General features: G+C 47.4%; 1 protein-coding gene across 1 annotated transcript; it reads left to right on the top strand.

The window, feature by feature from the left end:
• The first annotated feature begins 69 nt into the window (after positions 1–69).
• On the top strand, positions 70–15065 carry LOC121833158 (venom protease-like). Its single transcript, XM_042286267.1, has 7 exons — positions 70–85; positions 341–535; positions 2093–2202; positions 7048–7151; positions 10234–10511; positions 13679–13851; positions 14786–15065. Exons 1-7 carry the CDS (start codon positions 70–72, stop codon positions 14978–14980), a joined length of 1071 nt encoding a protein of 356 aa, XP_042142201.1. The 3' UTR covers positions 14981–15065.
• The last annotated feature ends 5044 nt before the right edge of the window (positions 15066–20109 follow it).

Genomic DNA, 20109 nt, shown 5'->3' with positions numbered 1-20109 from the left:
GCCTTCTTTAGGTGACTTAGAAAATTCGGCACCGCGGCTTAGCTCCTACGTATAGGAAGTGTTGTGCTTATGGGGAATTCCTTTGGTGAGTTTGGAACGGTTTAGGGTCGCTTCTTTGTTGTTGTTGTATCTTCTTGAGCGTGCAAGAGGCATCTACCGTACTAAAAGTGCGAGCATGAGCGTAGGGCGCATTTGGATCGCTCCACACCCACCAAAAGGATTCCACACGTGCTCCGCGATGGCCTCCGGCTGGTGGCGTAGAGAATTCAACAGGGCGGCTTTCTTATCTCGGAGGTGTTAATGATACAGGCGTAAAATCGGGATGCGGATTTTGTTCCAGCGTGCCAGACTGCGTCGGGCAAGCCCGGCCGCTGCGTGTCTTCGAGTGACTGTCCCCGAGGTCCTCACACTCCCTGCCGGACACAGGGCTTCGTGGGTGACTCGGTCTGTTGCCCCTCGGAATCGAGGCACAAGCGAGCGGCTTCGGATTTCCCGCACGACCCAGTGCTGGCCGTTCTTCGCGAGAACAGGCAGCGTAAGAGGTCTCTTCACGTCGAGTAGCCTCAGTGCCTGGCTAAATAGCGAATCCAGGTGGTGTATCTGAAGCGATCCAACGGCGTGAGAGGCCTAAGTGCGAGCTCGAGCATACAAGGGCATGTGAACTTCAAAAGAACAGCTACGCCTTCTCTCTAGCTGCTGCCAAAGGAGATCTAACATCGGGAATCGTTTGCACCTCTGCCGACCTCCGCGGAGCCAACACCACCCAATATAACCAAAGCCAGTGACCCAAAATGTTTACGTCAACACAGTGGGATCGAGCTAGTGTTGGCGGTAACGCGTTACAAGTAACGGCGTTACTGGTAACGCGTTACTTTTTTCGGTAACGTTTTAACGTATTCGTTACTTTTTCAAAACAGTGACAGGTAAAGTACTAACGTCACTTATTTCATGTAACGGGTAACGTAGTTACGTTACTTGTCACTTCTTCCCAAGACTTAAGAAAATCACACTTCCATTTTTTTTTCGTCCTTTTAAGCGTCAAGCTATGTGATTTATTTCTTTTTTTCGTTTTTATGTGCGTTTTTTCCAGTGAGTATGTAGGTGAAACCCTAAAAAAAATAAAGCAGTTTTGTTTAGTTTCTGCATGAACATAATGTTTCTTTAAACATGACGCTTATGCGTACTTGTACCGTAAATACCGTAAAACGGTTTAATTCACAATTAAAAAATTAACGCAAAGTTAACGTGCGTCACTTTTTACGGTAACGGTAAAGGTAACGCGTTCCTTTTGTTTTGAAGTAACATAGGTCAGTAACGCCTTCCTTTTATTTACAAGTAACGAGTAACGTACATCGTTCCCCTTTTTTCGGTAACGCCTGCAACACTGGATCAAGCGAAGACGCAGATCGGACGTCAGCTTTCGGCTGGGGTTTCGTGTATAAAAGCGTCGGGGAACACTCGGTATCGGGCTTGGGTCCAATTGCTGAGTTGGCGCCGTGCGACTGTCATGATGTTTCATGGAGCAAGAGCGGAATGTTCGCGGTGGTGGTCGAGCTCGATGGTTCTTCCGAAACTGAACTGCTGGTGCATAGTTATTCACAACACTCGGGTTTCTTTCTAAATTTAAAGGAAAGACTGAGTTATTTAGCGAGTAACCTTGAATTGGTGTACTTTACATTTATACACAAATTGAAGTTGTGCCGGTGATTGAAGTTATCGAATCACGCGACGGACGGACGCACACCACCCCGTGGTTTAGCGTAACGAGCATAGTTGATTCAGCCAATACCATAAAGAGGACAAGCCCGGCACCTACTGCCCCCCCCCCCCCCCCCCCCCCTTTCCATTTTAAAACGCCAACGCTAACGAATACATGCGACACTACCACTCGGAGGAGCCATGACGGTTCCTCGTCGAACCTCGGAGTGTTTGCTGCTTGGGGCGGGTCGGGGAGTCACTAACCATGACGCAATGCGCAGGCGTTGTCTTCTAGGTGGCATTGTCACGGCTCGGCATAATGAGCGGCTAAGGAGAGACTGTATGCTTCCGCCTTGTTACATGGCGTTCTCTTTGTGTTTTTGATGAAGTGCAGTGTGCGGCCGCAGCCCACCCACGAAACGGGACTCCGGGTCGCCGGACTTCCCGGCGGAGTACGTTCTCGGAGGAAAGGGCGTGAATGACCAAAAAAGATACCCCTTTGTGGTGAGTGTCGGTTTCCTTCATATCGCATGTCCTTCGTGTGACGCGTCTCGGTTCCAGTTTCTGCGACATTTTCGTTTAGTGTTTTCTGCTTTGCTACTTTCGATGCTTACAGTCCATTAGGTGCCTAGAACGCGTCTCCAACTGGTTAGCGCGTCCGAAGGAGTGGTCTCTTTATTTCCACCTGATGACGTCATCAAAGTGTCATAATGTCGCTGGCAGCGATCCTGGTGGTGTCAGAGCAGCGGTGGTGGATGTAGAAGACGCCTGTTCTGCTGCAGATTTCTCTCCAGCTTGACGATTCACGGAAGCTTTGGCAGCCATGAGTTGGTACGCCGCGACGACAGTGACAGTCGCCTTCTCCCGTGCTACTTTTTTCAGAACTTCTACGTCCAACCGGTAAGATCGCGACATGCGACACCAGGACAGCTTGAATTTTGTAGAGGTTTTTGTTTTGTTAAATTTTGTTGAGGCGTTGCCTGTTCTTTTTTTGTCTTCCTTCGCGATTTCCTTTTCCTACCCAAGTCTCAGGTTTACCATCATGTTGAATGTTGTGACGTCATTTACTGCCGCTTCGTGACCAGTTCCAAGGCAAGGTCAGAAGTAGACACTAAACACCCCAGTCGGAAGTGCGTTTCAAGCACCGTACCATTAGTACTCGAACTCCAGCAAGTAAAACTTGCCGAATATTAGATTTCTTTTTTAGATTTAATATACCTTGAACATCTCTTGAGGCAGGGTTGGGCAGAAATACTCGAAAATGTATTTGGAAATACAAATACTGGGATACTTTAAAATAGTACCTAAAATACTGATACTGAAATATATCTGTAAATGTGTATCGCGATACGTATCGGAAATACATTTGAAATATAGGCAAAAAGTATTTGGAAATACAAATACAGGAATACATTTTAGGGAAGGCAGAAATACAAATACAGAAATACTGATACTGCAATACATTTTTCCAATTTATTTGAGACGAAATTAAATGAAGCTTGGAGTTGGAAGTGGAAATTTTTGATCTTGAAATTACTTTCCCGTAGGCTTGGCACTTTGCCTTGAAGGTAGTGATTTCGGACGGCGAGGAGTCTTCAATGGGCTCAGAAAAACGTTCCATTATAGGACTGACCGTGGTCCCTTCCCTGACATCCTGTCTGTCTGACGAGGGATGCGAAAAGACTTCGACCTCTAAATAAATTCTCTTTCATCCTAAATCCCATCAAAACGCCACCACGCCCTTGTCAAATAAGGACGCCCCTGTCAACATTTATCACATGACGTCACGGTGAAATGAACTGGTATTCTTTATCTGTAGGTATGGTCTTGAAGATGAAATTTAACGCGCTGCTGTATGAAAGTACAATATGTAATTTCGTTGTAGTTTACCTCGTTGAAGGTTGTGCAGGATTTTCGAGAATAGTGGACCACCTGAAGCATACTGGAACACATGTCTTATCTTCTGTTACGGTTGAAAAAACGATACGGTGGCATCCCTGTTGTGAAGGTGCTTCCTGCTGACCCTGCGCCACCGACGCATGGATTGCAGTCATCAAGTTTTGCCTTGCATACTCCAAATAAGACGTCGTGGATTGCGACCTGATATTGCCGGCAGAGGTGCGAGCTCTCCGAGAAACAGCGTGCTCGAGACGAGTCGCAGGTGTACAAAGTATGGGTCGGCACAGCGAGGCCACGTCTGACCTCCTTTCTGGGTTTCGGATCACCACAGCAGCGGGCCACTTTAACGTCGGCTGATGACGTACCCTTGAGCCGTGCAATATTACGGGCGCAGCCGCGGACGCATTCAAATATCTGTTGAACTTCACTGCGCGAGATATCCTACAATTTTAAGTCAGCCACCACCAGGCTCGTGCTGCAACGAACTGTTAATCAACTTTGCCGCATGGGTGTACTGAGTACGTTAAGACAAAAGAGACGGTAAGCAGCGGGCTTTGAATGCCCGCAAACAATGACTAAAAAAAACCCTACCTAAGGACCTGTGGCACAAGATGCTCGGACTCTACTCCTGGCACGCCACCTAGTTCGAGTCCCTGACTGCGCAACAGTTCTCAGAAGAGAGAAGAGGACGCATAGAAAAATAGTTTAGAAAATCGGAAGGAACCTTGGTCAGCATGGTAACAATGCCCCAGCATCTCCTTGGCCCTGGTGCCCTCAAAAAATAAGAAAAAAGGCGTTCGGGTTTTTTTATTTTATTTTTTTGGGGGGAGGGGGGGGGGGGGGGTTGAGTATTTCTCAAAAAATGTAACGAAATACATTTCACCCTGATTGTATCGCGATACAAAGGAACATTCAAAATGTATTTCGATACAGAAATACAGATACTGGCGAAAAAAATGTATTGCGATACAGAAATAGATACGAAATGTATTCCTGAAATACTATCACGATACATTTGTATTGCGATACTGCCCAACCCTGTCTTGAGGTATATAAAAAAAGAACTCATATTAGTTGTTTTCAGGATTGTTAAAAGGCACATTTGAAGCGGTATTGCTGTTCATGCTTTATGAATGTGTAACGTTACTTCTGAGCCAAAGTGAAGTAATCGTTTCATGGTTTCTTTAACGTAGAACAGCGTAGAATTGTGACAATAGACCATTTTCAAAAGTCAGAGTCATTGTGTGGCTCCAAAAGCTCCAATGTTGCCGTTCTAATGGCGGTGATAGAAGATCATGCTCGGCTAAATCAAGCACCCCCAGTTTCGTGAATCCAAGGTGACGTAAAAGGACCAACATCTTTTCCCCTTTCTGCTCTATGCTTTCGAAGACGTTCGCTTTTTCTTGTGTGGTGCCGCCATTAGAGTGTCGGGTTTGGCTCTGCACAGGGTGGGTAGACTGACTTTCGGAAAGGGTCTATTCACGGAGAAATAACTGTCAACGACATCGACTGATGCGGTTCAATCATCCGGTTTATGGTTCCTCTTAGTAACACTGCTGCAATATATTATGAGGCATCAGGGTACCTGTCTTTTGAAGGGTTTAACAGCAACGTGTCTTTTGTTACGAAACGCCCATTGTCGGCCAAGAGAAGTCAACGCCGGATTTGTTGTATTCAATTAGCATGGAAGGTAAGACTGTTGGAGGTTAGTCGGGTCCGTATCGTTTCCTCGAAGCGACTTTCCACGAAACGTGTTTTGTAGACATATTTCTACGTTATGTAGAAACAGATTTCGTGAACAACTCTTCATGGACACCCGTTTCGTCCACGCTGCGTTTCGTGAACAAATTCTCCTGCAAAGTTTCGTCGACAACCTATTATTTTTTACTGCTTTCTGGAATCTGCTGAAGGTAGCGCGTGATTCAACAAGGCGTGTTTACCCAACCTCTCCCCCCCCCCCCCCTTCCCCGTAAACCAGGTGAGACGCGACGAGTTTGTAGCGAAAACAGCAGGGTTCTGTTCGACGAAACGCTGCAAAGTGTTTAGGTGAAACGAACGCGGGAAGCCTTTTGATCAGATGAACTGTCGATGAAACGTCGCATTTCAACAAAACGATATGTCAATGAAACGTCGTTCGACGAACTGATTGCCACCGAGGCTATTCAAACTTAAAACGGCGTCTAGTGTTTCTGCTGTATAGAAACAACTCTTCAACATACATTACTCTCGGAAGTAATCACGCTAATGCCTCAGTGCAATGCCTCTTTTGTATCAGGACAAAAGCGGTAAGAACAGAACTTATAAACTTAAAGGGGCGATGCAACGATTTTTGTATTTTGCGCAAATACCGCTTAGAACGGATACCTGACGTTAATGACCTGTGAAATACCCGTTCGTCTTTCACGACACGCAATCAAAGTCGCAGAAAAAAATAAAGAAAAACGAGCAGAGTTCACCCCCTCAACTCGCAGCCAGAACAAGCGGTTCCGGCGCCAATGTTGATCATAGCCACGCGCTGGGGTTGGCAAGGCACATGACACGCGCTGAGTTCCAGACATTGTTATGGTTCGGCTGTTGTCGTCATTGCAGCGATTGGACACAGGACACTCCCCGAATGCTTCTCGAGCTATCGATTATCACGAGCCCAAATCGAGTGTCCACGCCATGCTCGGGTCCAATATATGATCCGCATTCAAATATCGTCACTGGGCGGTACTGCTACCGCCCAGCTACGTCATCAAGTTCTGCGAAGGAGAGATTGAATGAAAACACTCAGTTTTGTCCTCGAAATTACAGCACAACAAAGGAGTTTCTTGGCCAGTGGCGTTGCGTGCGAGTATCCTTGAGTCCCACTAGTGCCAGTAAGCTCATGTAAAGTGAAAAACATTCCAATTGAATATCGTTGCACCGCTCCTTTAATCATTTGCGGTGCGTAGAGCAGCGCAAATGCACAACCACTGTACAACCCCCTCCCCCCGAAAGCAGGATGACACTTGACCTAGATTGGACTAAAATTAAAGTCAAGAAAAAATGGGTTAGAACTTAGAGGTGGACGTGTTGAAAACACTGTCTGCCATCTCAATGACGTGGGGACGTCACCCCGTACCTACAGGCAGGCATTCGCATGAGGATATTACAGAAATGGCTGTGCACAAGAAGACTGGATTTAAGATTTTTTACGCTGATCGAGAACACGCCAGAATATCCCTACTCAAAGCAAACGCCGTGTCCCAATATCTTCTTACTGCGGCACGATTGACTATTTTACGTGCGTAGCTTCATAATATCTCATAAGAATCTTGGCTCGGTCGCAAAAATGCCTCTCCTGCCATCTACACCGCGTGCATCGATCGTAGCGTAACAAAGTTGCGTTGTCAAAGCTTTTTTTTTTTATTCAAGAGCGAACATGCGGTTTAGTTTGCACGACGGCAACAAAGGGCGTCTGCGCAGGTGGCCATTTTTCGGGACGAGGTGAGCGTGGAGAACTTCTGGTGCGGTGGAGCCTTGATCACCCGGCGCCTTGTGCTGTCGGCGGCACACTGCTTTCACAAGATGTACGTTGATCACGGTGCCGTGGCCAAAACTTTGCATGCAACATTTTTGGTGGGTGCTATCAACGCCCCCTGGGGTCCGATTTCGGTCAAGGTGAAGAACAAGAGCGTTCTCGGCCGCTGATTGAACGTGACTCCACAGCTCGAGCAGAATTACTTGGACTGGGGCCAGCTGAACTTAGAGGAGAGATGAAGCGCGAGCAGAATTAACCGTTGAGAGATTTTGGACCCGTCCGCGAGTTCAAAATCAGGCAAAAGTCGGTGAGAACGTCACACCAACTCTAAAAATAGAGTGAAAGGTCTCCGGGCCTCTGATGTGCTTGCCCTTAGTGCCCCTTCATCTACCGGTCGTTCTCAGTTCGTGTAGGGCAGCAGAAAAACTTGAAGTTTGAAAAAGAAGCGCGGGGTCTCGATGACTTTCAGCGAGTAATAGCAGACGACCACAATGGACCTTTTGTAGAAATACGCGGTGCGCATGCGCGGAGTATTTGATGCGCCTGGGTTCGAGAGTATCTAGTTCTAAACAATCCGCCATCTTGCTTTTCTCGCCTTTGCGCGCCTTGGAGACCATCGAGACTCAAGTTTTGATGTTGCGAACAAGGTGAACACGAGTCATCGAACTGACGACGCTCGTTCTAGATTACGACGTGCACCGCAATCATGCCGGTGAACTGTGTAGCCTTCGGCTGTCGGAACTATTATCGCCCGGGTTGTGGAACTAGCTTTTTTCGCTTCCCGTGTGCTAAGCTTCATCCCGTTAAGCGGGCAGCCTGGATTCGTGCCGTCAGGAGAGTTGACAAGTCCGACCCCTCGAAGAACTGGAAGCCGAGTCAGCTGTCCAGACTATATATTTTATTACAGGTAAGTTGACTTGTAATATTTGCAAGCGATAGAGCTTTGCGAAGTGCGGCGATGATCACAGCCGGCGTTAGACAAGGCACACCCGGACCATATGTTCCTACACTGTCGGTTTCAACGCTGGTCCTCCAGATCATCAACCCAAGGTGAGAACCTTTTGTTGGCAATCAGGTCAGCTGAACACGAAGAAACAAGGACACGAAGGAAAGAACTGGACAAAGACAACGCTGACTATCAACTGAATTTTACTTTGTCTTCTTCCCGGCCTAGGCCCTTTTTTTCTTTCTTTTTCTTCGTCTAACGGCAAAATAAACACTTATAAAAACCTTTTAGTCTAGTATTCAACGGGGTGTGGCAGACCGAAATCTTCTCCTTTTTCTTCGATGGCCAAGGCCTCCAGCACTTCACGCGCGGAGGAGTTCTTGTTCCTATGAAGGACGGTTATGCTGGTGAGCTCGGCATCGCATCCACAGGTCCGGCAAAGAGCTGACAGATGTCCTGCTGATGTGCTTCTCACCGAGGCTGCGTGGTCCCTTGCTCTATCATTTATACATCGGCAAGTTTGGCCGATGTATAAATGCGAGCAGCGAAAGAAAACTAAGAGCAGCACAAAGAAAACGAACCGGTAGCACACAAGAAGCCTAACGTGGACGTTGTTTTCTCTACAAATACTCTCCAACCCAGTGCGCCTCAGGTTCGTCCCATAGGTGGCAGCACATATTAGGCAAAAGCGCGCGGTGTATGAAGGCACTCTAGCCAAAAGGTCCATTTCAGCCCGCGTCCGATCTCACTTCGCCGCGGCCCTCGGTTCATAGCATGCGATTAGAGGCCCTGTATTGCGGATTGCCCAACTGCTCGATCGAGGTCACGGGGTTTATTATATCGCTTTTGCAATACGAGCTGCGAGGCAGCGGTGGTCGTCTGCGAGCGTCTTTCTACCTGCTTTCCTCCTTGCCGCGCGAAATCGCAGCGCATGCGCACTTGCGGCCATTCCCCGCCGGAGGCTTCCGCCATCAAATTGCAAACGCTCCCTATGGTCTGAGATGTACCCTCTCTACAATCTAGGCCCTTTACAGGCGATTAACCTTTTTTTTTCCGTACGTCAGCAGACGACGTTAGGCGCTTTTCTTGTTCAATTTCGTCTGCCACTGACCCTTTGTACCAGACGAACCGCGTTCTGCACTCGAGTGAGCAGACGAGTCGTCTGAATGCAAGCTTCGCTCGCTTTGCAAAAGGAAAAATTACATCTCACCCTCGCTCTCACGGTGACCAAAAACGGAACTTTGTAGACACCAAGGCTGCAGTGCTAGGTTTGCTAAGTCACATCGAAGAGGCCAGCGCGGGACACGGATTGGACACGAGTGCTGCATCAGCGTTCGGCTGCGACTCGTGTCCAATCAATGAGGACTGCACTCGAGTCAAATCTGTGCTACGCACTGGCCTCCGGTACGTGACATAGAAAATCCAGCACTGCGGCCTTTTTCTATCCAGGCAGCGTTATCGTTACCTACACAGCTTTCTGATGTGAGCCAGATGACAATTCTCTCGACATTTATTAGCTATTCGTGGTGCTTTGGCCAGAAGGCAAAAGGGATGGTGCCTATCTTATGGGAAACAGAAAATGTTCTTATATGCTTCGTCGAATGTAGGAGTCAGAACTTATAAAAGTATCTAAGTTGTATGTAACGGCCGGTACATATCAGTTTAGTCACGGTCCTATCTCTACTTGTCTGCTATGTAACATATTCATATAAGTTTGTTTTTTTATTTACTAGGATACTCCGGTACAGAGCGCAGAAGCTGGTAATTTTTACAGAAGATATTTTGGCTTAAATCTAGACAACAAAATAGTTACCTCCGTTGGGTGACCCGATTTTCTCAAGAATTTAATTAATTCCTGGACTAATAATCCTCCTAGAAAAAAAATGGTAGTGCCATTTCAGCTAACGTACTCTTCTCGTATTATTGTTGTTCGTTTTATGTGCCTTGTTGAAGGTGATGTCCGCGGTAGACAGGTAGAGCCGTACTTCGTTCACCCTAAGCTGACAGCGCAGAGGAAGCTATACGCGCCCGTTGGACCAGTGGTACGTCTGCATTCTGCCAGGCGATCACGCTATCGCCCATACACACGAGCATGGAGCGGGGTCAGGGGATGGAACGGAGGCGTTCGATTGGTCCGGCGAGCGCGTAGCTCCCGTCGCACTGTAGGCTATCTTCTGGCCCGTAGGAAGAATACGCAGTTCCTGGTCAGAATCGGCAGCTTGGACATCTCTCCCGGACGCGGGAAGCCGTCTTCTGGGATTCCCATGGAACGTAAGGTCGAAACCGTGCTCATGCACCCGAGTTACAACGGGCGGCAGCAGAACGCCGACCTGGCCCTGCTGGTGCTTGACTCGGAGGCCCAGCTGAAGGCTTCCCTCCGACCGGCGGCCTGTCTGCCTCTGGAAGGCGCTGAGCCAGACACCGACACCGGAGTCATACTCGGCTGGGGACATAACGCCTTTGGTGAGAAAATACGAAATTCCCCCCTCACAAAATAAATAAACGAATAAATAAGTGTATCCACACTTTGAGAACATTTCATGGTAATATGTCCCAAGGAGTATTAAATCTAACGGAGTGCTTTGACCGCTAGTACCTTCCTACCATCATCCTAGGACTCATTGAAAATGCGCCGCAGACATCCTATAGGCGCCCTGGGTCTAATTATTATGTCACAACATAGACAAGGAAATGCTATGGTAATGCATACCTAGAAGGAACATAGTTTAGCCAGGAGTAATATGACCGTAGATACCTTCCTTTCATCGTCCAATAATATTTAGATAATTGGCCTCAGGCATATTTTATGGAGGCTCTATGTCTAGTGACCGTGTAATAGCATTGATAAGAACATTCTCTGGTAATGCATTCCTTGAAGGAACATGGAGTCTTACGGAGTGCTATGACGCCGCTGATAACTCCCTATCATCGTCCTCCGAGCCAGAACATTGCCCGCAGACATCCTATGGAAACCATAGGTCTAGTGACCACGTAACAGCAATATGCTTTTGATGGCAATATGTCCCTTGAAAGAACGTTGAGTCTAACGAGGAGGGCTAGCTATGATCCGCTAATACTTTCCTATCACCGTCCCTGTAGTCATAAAAAATTGGTTCGAGGCATCATAGTGCCGCGTGCATTACCAGCACGAAACGAACGCTTTTCCGTGCATCTAAAAGCTTCGTGTTTATTCTTACCGCGAAAGGAGGCCAGGATGACCTTGCCTAGTCAGTCTAGCCCTTGTTCACTGATGAAAATTCCAGGTTGAATGTACGAGATGACGAGCGTAGTAGATGGGGAGCCGAGCGCGGTGATGCCGATTCATTCACTGATTCACTCTCACGATAACCAGATGTCACTCCGACGCACCGTCGCTCGCTGCTGCTATCTCGGCGTGTGTTTTTCCCTTTTTTTTTCCTGGCACGAGTTCGTCGATTAAACCTTAATGCTCAATTCATTATTCATCGTCTTGTCGCCTTCATCCGTGACAATATAGATGTCAGTGACCATGTAACAGCATCTAAGGGACAGCTTATATGCGAGAAAACTTAAGAGAACCAGAGGCCTGTAGCTGCTCTACCTCCAGATGAAGGCGAGTTGTAAGTATCCGAACACTGAGATGCAGCTAAAAAGGTAATGCAACGTCCACGGCTCAATTTTTATAAGTAGTTAGCCTGCTCTCCGAAATGATTCGTACTCGTATGTTTTCGCGGCCCTACGTGAGTGTGTTGTGACAGAGCTCCACACTGATTCCTCGATGCGCAGTCAATTAACCTTCGACTCGTAGCGATTCTAGTTAGATGAACATCACAATGCTTGCGCAACACGCCTTCCACGCCACCAAAAACTTATATATTGCTCATAGTAAATTGGGTCGTATCCGAACCATCCGGGCGCGTTTCCTAATAAAATTAGAAATTTTTGTAAGTTTTTTTTTTCCTGCAACGCTTCCCGCAATTTGTTACAAGATCCGGAACTCTTCAGACAAGGCTAGCGATGCGCATGTGCAGTAATGCATTTGCAATTGCATTACTGGCAAGCTATTTAGTTATGTTGTGAACTAGTTTTTATTGTCAACGCATTCTTAAAATATACATCACTTTCAGACAAGCTCCAACGAAATATATTTATACTTGAACCTCTTGAACTGTTTCTTTCAAGATGGCACCCAAAATGTGGAACTACGAAACGAACTATGTACACTACGCGACAACATTACCGCGAACACGATGTTGACGACTTTTTTAAATGTTGCTTCGAAATGGTGTTAGAAGCTACCAAATTTTACCGCTTATATTAGTGGCCCATATGAGCCCTTTCAAAGACACTAATATTATTGATGGCAGTATTTTGATCCTTTGAGAGAAACAGCGAAAACCAACAATCGCTTGTTCGCGCTAACATGTCGCGCTCTGTACAATAATGAAGTCTTAGAATAACATAGGCAAGGCACTTTGAGTAAGCAAAAATTAGCGTTGCCTTATGTTTTATATTGCGACGCTATTTTTAGGCTACCCAAAGCGTTTACGTACGTTATTTGAAACTTCCTTATAGTGAACGGGATATTTTGAAGAGTGAGGAATCAGACAAGTTGACGGGCATATGATTGCGCCTTAATTTTCTTGCGAGTTCAAGCACAGGAAAAATTCATAAACCACAAAATGCTATATATAGCCTTTGTTGAGGAAGTCGAGCAGGAAAATCGCATTATCAGAAAGGCGACACTCCAATTTTGATAGTTCGCGGCTGTCCCCTGGCCCGCAAGGCACCACCATTTGCAAGCTGCTGCATAGATATCCTTGTCAAGGTTGATTAACGTAGAAGTTTGGGCTGGTTGGTATGCAGACATAATTAAAAACAAAACAGCACAAATACGATAGACAAAGTAAAAGGTAACCGGCAGGACACAGCGCTGTATCCTGTCAGTTACCTTTTACTTTGTTCTCGTCTTTGCGTTGTTTTGTTCTTAATTATGTCTTGTCAAGGCTTCATCACGTTTGATCAGATCGATGAAGCTGTTAATGTTCGGGTGAGCCCTACCTGACACAGCTTTTATCTGACGGTGCCATGTTTCCAAGGTTGTTTCGGGAGAGGGAGAAGTCAGGTGAGCAAGGAGAACAGACATTGGACACTTGAACCTAACCAACTGTTAACGAACAATACAAACGAACCGACCCAATTGATATCGAGCGATGGCCGAAGCGGGAAGGTGTTTCGGTATAGGGCGAAATGGGAAAGTATGAAACGAGAAGGTCGTTTTGAGCCGGGTCGAAACGGGAAGGTACAAACGGGAAGGTTGAATTGGGAATGGGTCGAAACGGGAACCACCCCTACCCACCTGCCGCCTCGGTGGCTCCGAGACAAAGCTCGGCCTATTGATCCCCGGGTGACGGGTTCGAATCCCGGCCGAGGACCCCGCAATCTGACGGAGGCTAATAGCGGAGAAGGTGCCGTGTAACCAAGATTTCGATTGCACGTTAAGAGACCCCCAGGTGATCGAAAGTAATCACGAGTCCTCCGCTGCGGCGTGCCAGATGCCCTTTGTTTTTTCGGAACGTAAAACTCCCAAACTTTACTTTGATTTTACTCACCACACAAAAAAAAAATTAAAAAAAAGGTCGTTGGGGCAGGTGGTAAACTGCAGAGGCTGCTCCAGGAGGCGGACGTACCGCTGGTGGACAACAAGGCATGCGACGACAGGTACCGGTCCTTGAGCGGCTACAAGACCGTGTTCCGGAGCGGCGTGGACCAGGACTTCCTGTGCGCCGGAAACCTCACTCAGGGGGGCGTGGATGCCTGTCAGGTAGGCTTCATCACCGCGCCACTCGCCACATTGTGTGTCTTCTTTCCCGGACTCGGCGTTTGGGAGATTCGCTGCAAAATACTTTATCGGTATACTGCTCTCGTCGTAACCAGACGGCGAAGGCTGCGATCACCTAGCGAAGCGCCGAAAAAAATACACAAGACCAAGAAAGTAAACGACACATGGCGCACTCACAGCAAACTTTTATTGAAAAACCAATCACTGCTTATATAAATCAGTCTTATCGTAACTTGGCCAAGGGCGAAACCTACGGCCCCCCTGAGCCAATTGGCGCCACGGAAAAAAACACGCCACACCCCTGCAATTTAACTAAGCGGTACAAATTACACCAAAAATGTAACCAACTTATAGGACTATTCCAGTACGGCTTCTTTGTCTGCCGGGCTGTGGAACGCATTTCCAGCGACGCTTTTGTTCGCGCACGTCGCTAATAGCTCACCTTCAAGCAGGGATCGCACTGCTGATACACCATGAAAAAGGCCGTCTGCAGACACCGTCTGAGGCATGGAGGTAAGAAGCTTCAACAGACGACATGAGGTCATCAGAGGTGAAGCGAGAAGTGAGGAGGGACACTCCCCCAACGATGACCAAAACCAAGAGACGCTATTGGACGAAAAGGCGAGAGCTGTCATCGTAGGGCCGTGTTCCTCCTGAAGTTAGGGCCTGTTCCTCCCTCATGTCGCCTCCTGAAGCTTCCCACATCCATGGTCTGATGTGTGCTTCGTCCTTGTATGGCAGTCCCATTGGTCATGCGGAAATCGTCTGCAAGCATCTTGAAAGCATATATATGTACGAAGCAAACATGCGTGAGGCTTGTTCACAGATAAATCTGTCGTCATGTCCGCAGAGGATACCGTGTCTTTTGTGGGACGTATGAGCGGTGTGACTTGAAAGCTCTGTCTCGTACGCGCAGCACGACTCCGGGGGTCCGCTGGCCGTGCGGGCATCTCGGGACGGCAAGTCCGTCTGGGAGCTGGCGGGCGTGGTGTCCTTCGGAGTGCAGTGCGGCACTCCCAGCTACCCGGGGGTGTACTCCAGAGTGGCCAGCTTCGTGCCGTGGATACTCCGCACCAGCGCCCACCTCACCAACGTGAACGACGTCGTCTGAGCGGGAGCACAGTCAGCAGCAGGCTGTTGCTGCACGCCGCGCACTCAGGGATTTACAGCTGTCTTCGAGGACGCAATAAACAGTTTACTGAATGTGTGCTTTTTAATGTGCGGGATAATGACTGCACAATTAGACTGGCCCTTCGGGGAATATTGTTGAGGGTGGAAAAGGGTCGACAACTGTGAAACTGAAAACAAAAGTTGAATCGGCCAGCTTGTGCGAGAAACAACAAAAAGAACGAGCTTCGAGTGAGTAGCATTGAGCGTCGAGGCATCGGCGCGACGGCTGGCTAGCGTGAGAGTGCGAGAGTAGGGAGTTTTAGTAGACCGTGTTACCCCCCTCCGCTAGCCCTCTACTACGAAGATACCGCCACTGCGCCTGCGCGCCGATGGCCTTGGCTGTAGAGTTCCGGGTAGCGAAGGGGCTTAGCGGAGGGGGAAACACGGTCTACTAAAACTCGCTAGTGACTCGGCAAGACCGCGTTGGGCTCCTTATCTATTACACCCGGGTAAGAAGAGCAAACACTAATCTTCTAGAACTACGGAGATGCGTTCCCTCTCGGCCATGAAAGCGGCAATATCACCTTGAAGACTAGGCGTGGTCTTGGCGCCTAAGCGTTCTAGCGTCGCGCCGAGGCGCTCCAAGATGCGGCGGCCGGCGGTGATGCTGACGCCAGCTAGGTGGCGCTCTGCGGATCCTAGCGTCAGAGCCGCCTAGCGTTGGCTAGGAGAGCACACCAATGGATAAACTTTGGAAGAAAGCCAGGTTATTCAGCTGATGACGGTGGCTGTTCTAAGTTTTCACCGACGGCGCTTTCCAACACTGATGGCTGGAAAAATTATGGAACAAAGCTAGATTCTTAACCGATGAAGGTGGGTGTTTTATGGTTCATTCGTACGACAGATCCTTACCTCCGGAGGAGTACGTCGTAGATCTGCGAGAAGGAGGGAGTGGTGCGGAAATCCGACCGAGCATTCGCACGACGGAGTCGCACGTAGTTGAGTCGGTGGAGTCTTTCTGTTCGTGAACGTGTTTGCAACCTCCGAGGACTTATCGAACAAGGGGCAGAAAAAGAGAAAATGAATTAAGAAAGGCACCCCACAGCTCGATGCTGCTAGCTCTGCATATAATCCTTCCCTAAAAGTACAGGGAGCGGTCACTAAGACGGGACGATGGATACTCCGAAGCTGGTCGCAGATTCTCCACGGCCTTGGGGGACTGGCGAACATCGTGACACGGCGGACGTGACCTCAAAACTCGATTATGTTCAATCGACTACTCGGAGCAAAACTCGGCCGTGCGACTACACCATTTGGATAAGCAATGATAATTTAGCGCGCTGATAGCCTGAAAGCTTTTTTTTTTTTTTTTGGGGGGGGGGGGGGGGGGGGGGGGGAGGGGAGAAACTAATTTATTTGATTAAAAAACAAACAAAAAAACAGCGAATCAGCATGCCGATGGGTACGCGGAGAGTCGAGATCGCGAACTGACTCGACAAGGAGTTATTTCTGTTGAAGGCTTTCTATACTTCGTTTCAGCCTCCGTCCGAGCGCAGCCAAAGCTACGTGCGGCCGGAGCCAATCACATGCCGGCAATAGGTCACGCGATCTCGCCTGCACTTTTGTATCACTCCGCTGCGCCGCCGGTCGGCCGCGCCGCCCGCGCTCGCCGAGTATTTCGTCTGCTACAGGTGTATCAACGATATCGTCTGCTACAGGACTAAAAAGTGCCTTTTCACGCTCTGAAACTTAGTCACAGGGGATGTCAGTACGTAGGCTGGCCGCTGGCATCTGTGTCCGAGCTTTCCACCTGTTCGGCGTAGTTTCGAGTTGTAAGTACACGTTGCAAGATTCCCGATGACCCGGCCGTTGATGTTTCCTTGTAGGGTGATTTCAGATAAGATCGACCAAAGGGTGGCTGGTCGACATTTTTAAATCAACTGATGTTTTTATATGACATTGTCTAGTGTCTGGTATAAACGAATCCACACTTAGTTTTGACCAGAAAAAAAATTTGGAGACAAGAAAAATCGTAAGGCAGGGAGAGGTGGACAGTTGCAATAACGCGCACTGATGGAGGGGGCAAGTTTGAAAGTGAATAATTAAAACAATAAAATTAGGAGAATTTTAAAACTTTTTACAAACAAACTATGGGTACAACTTACTTGTAATATAAAGTAATAATATTTATTACAAATTTATTTAGTTTTCTAAAAATTGCCAAACATGCCTGCTCGAACGACAAATGGCAAACTTTGGAAATCTGTATCTCAATTTAATCATTATTACCTAACTTGCAGACATTATTTTACTAATATATGGCTATTATTGAAAAAATAAATAAGGTATCTGAGTGACACAATAGTTACAATATATTTAGGCAAACATGGGAAAAAAATCAAACAAAGAAAAATTCCAATGCGAATAAAAAAAAAACACCACCTTCGATTTTTTTTTTAAATTTGGGTACCCTGTTATACTCTATTTCGGCATTCATTTCTATTAAAAACATGTTGCATCATTGCACTGTGAAAGAAGAAACAACTCCCCAAAGTAGGGTCCTTTTTCAAAGCCTACACTTAGCAGTGTCCTATACAAGAAGTGACTCTGAGTTCCAGTTTCATGAAACTTGCACAAATCTTTTATATACATTTATTCAGATGAGGTCATTGATAAAAAGAGCGATCGGTCACACAGTAAAAGGGAGGAGAAACTATATACAGCATTTTACATAAGCGTACAAAGTGGTATCATATTAGAGACTAATGATTTGAGAAAAGATGATGCAGTGTGAAGTTGTACCTTCCGGTATATTTTACATCTAGAGTAAAATAAATAACTTTACTTCCACACACAAAAACAAAGATATAATAGTAAGATATTTAGGTTGGCTGTGTATTTACGATTACAAACAATTTCAGGTGACGGATGCCATAGTGCCTAACTGGAGCAGCTTCGATGCTCTCGGTGTATGAATGAATCGTGGCAAGCCGATATATTTGATCCTGCTCGAGGATAACATTTTGGGATTTTTTATATAGTGATCAGATAAAAATTATTAGTAACCACCAACAAAAACAGTAGGTTAAATACCCCGTGAAGAAAAATGTGATAAATAAGATGTCCCTGCATTCAAAATGAGCAGTCCTTGGGAAATCAAATTCGGCACTTTACGCTAAGGTTTTCCTCGCTGTACCCATTTAATAAAGTTGCTTCCAAGCAGATCCGACTGTTCGTGCTACATATACGTCACAGGTCCCTTCTGTTGATGACTTGCTGAGCCGCCACGCGTGCCAAGACTGAATGCCAGGGAAGGCGCGCACCGTCAGCCACTCTTCTTTTTTTTGTTCACGATACCGAACAACCTCATTTTCGTCCAGATATACAAGATGCACGCATTTCAGTTTCTTTGATAGAACGCTCACCATTGTCCTGGCCGTCTGAATTGCGCTTACTGAACGTTCTCTCAGGTTGTTCAGCGTGGCCTGGTGCTTCACGAGTCCGCCAACTCCGACACATGCATTTTTCCCATGTCCAGATGCAGAAAATAACCACTGGGCTTGTGGGCAATCGTCCTTTGCAAATTGGTGAAGCTGGTAGCGAATCTTGAAATGACTGGCGTCGCCGTCACTTACGTACGTCACGTACGAGTATACCGCAACGTTGTCTTCAACCCACTCCTTCACTTTTTCTAGAGCCAAGCAAGCGTGAGCGGCGTCGTGACACAGGTCCTCACTGATGATGGCAAAGCTGTTTGTAGATTTTCTTGTCGTCACTACACATGTAAATATCGAAACTTGTTTTTTTTTCCAGTGATATGCTTGCACTTCGTCAGGAAGCACGATGGTCCAGTTTTCAGCAAAGTCAAAATGAAAGACAATGCTCCCGCGTTGCATGCACTGTTTTTCATCGTAGATCGCTTTACCTTGCGTTTGCCGGATATGGTTGTGAAGTACCCAACTTCCAACCGTCACTTGGATGACCTTTAGGAAAGTCTCAGGTTCCAAAGTTTTTTTCACAAGGTCGCCGGACTCCCATGTTGCAAGCACAATCTCTTCATCCTCCGGGATATCAAGTTCCTGGAGTGTAAGAAACTGGCCTTTTGGGCAGTGATCACAGTCTCCTTGAAGGCACAGTTCTGTTGCTGGGTCGCACAGAAATGCCGAGTTCATTTCACCATTGTTGAATGTTGAGCCTGTAACGTTCTCTAGAGCGGCAATACAAAGATAATAATTGGCGCAGCGCACACAAACGCACACTTCCTGGTGTGGAATACATTGGACTCATCTAGGGCGCAACGAATAAAATTTCGTTAGCCCAACGCCGGAATCGGGATGCTTGTCTTTGTATATACGGAAGGTCTCTCGTATTGAGCGTGTCATGAAGCGCTTTGGCACGAACGTTTTCTCTCCGTTGAGCATGACAGAGATGACGTCCTTCTGGTTGGGACTTTGGCGCGAACATTGTAGCTCGTCTTTCGTGAAGTACTCTAGGGCAGCAGACAGGTTCTCAGGGCTCACCTTGCACCTCGTGTAAGGATCCGGCTCATACCACACGCCATGCTTTTCCTTGAGTTTTCGGGATTTACTGATGAGGTACATTGAGGCCTGTGGAATCATCTTTTGAACCTCATTCTTCGTCAGTGTTGACGGCAGGAGTGTAAGCAGTTGACAACGTTCCCGGAGAGAGGTGGCGGTTTCAAAGGCCTGCCGAAAGTTGTCCACCCACTCAGTGCATGTGGAGCATGTTGGTTCGGACGACCCCGATGGTGCGTCCTTGTCGTACGCAATACGTAGCCTTGGGCGTATATTCTTGACAGCAACCTGCTCCAGTTCTGTCTGCTTTCTCTTCACATAGGCAGGCCTGTCCCGACTTCTTACGACGCTTGGTTGTCTCAGCGGCGACACATCTGTAGGTAGTATGCTGCGATTTAGATCTTCAATTGCTTCTTCAGCTGGCACAAATATGTCAGGGCACTGCTCTGAGCTTCGCATCGAGATCTCCTTAGTGATGTGCATGAAGCAATGGTAGCACAGGTAGTCCGTCGCACTCACTTTGGTGGAACAGTCAGGCGGAAGAATTTGCTTCAACGAGTTTAGGTCCAACTCGCCAACACTTCGAAAATTCCGC

Source organism: Ixodes scapularis, unplaced genomic scaffold, assembly GCF_016920785.2.
Source record: "Ixodes scapularis isolate PalLabHiFi unplaced genomic scaffold, ASM1692078v2 PGA_scaffold7__128_contigs__length_106722199, whole genome shotgun sequence".
Taxonomy (NCBI): Eukaryota; Metazoa; Arthropoda; class Arachnida; order Ixodida; family Ixodidae; genus Ixodes; species Ixodes scapularis.
This window is presented reverse-complemented; position numbering and strand designations above follow the sequence as displayed.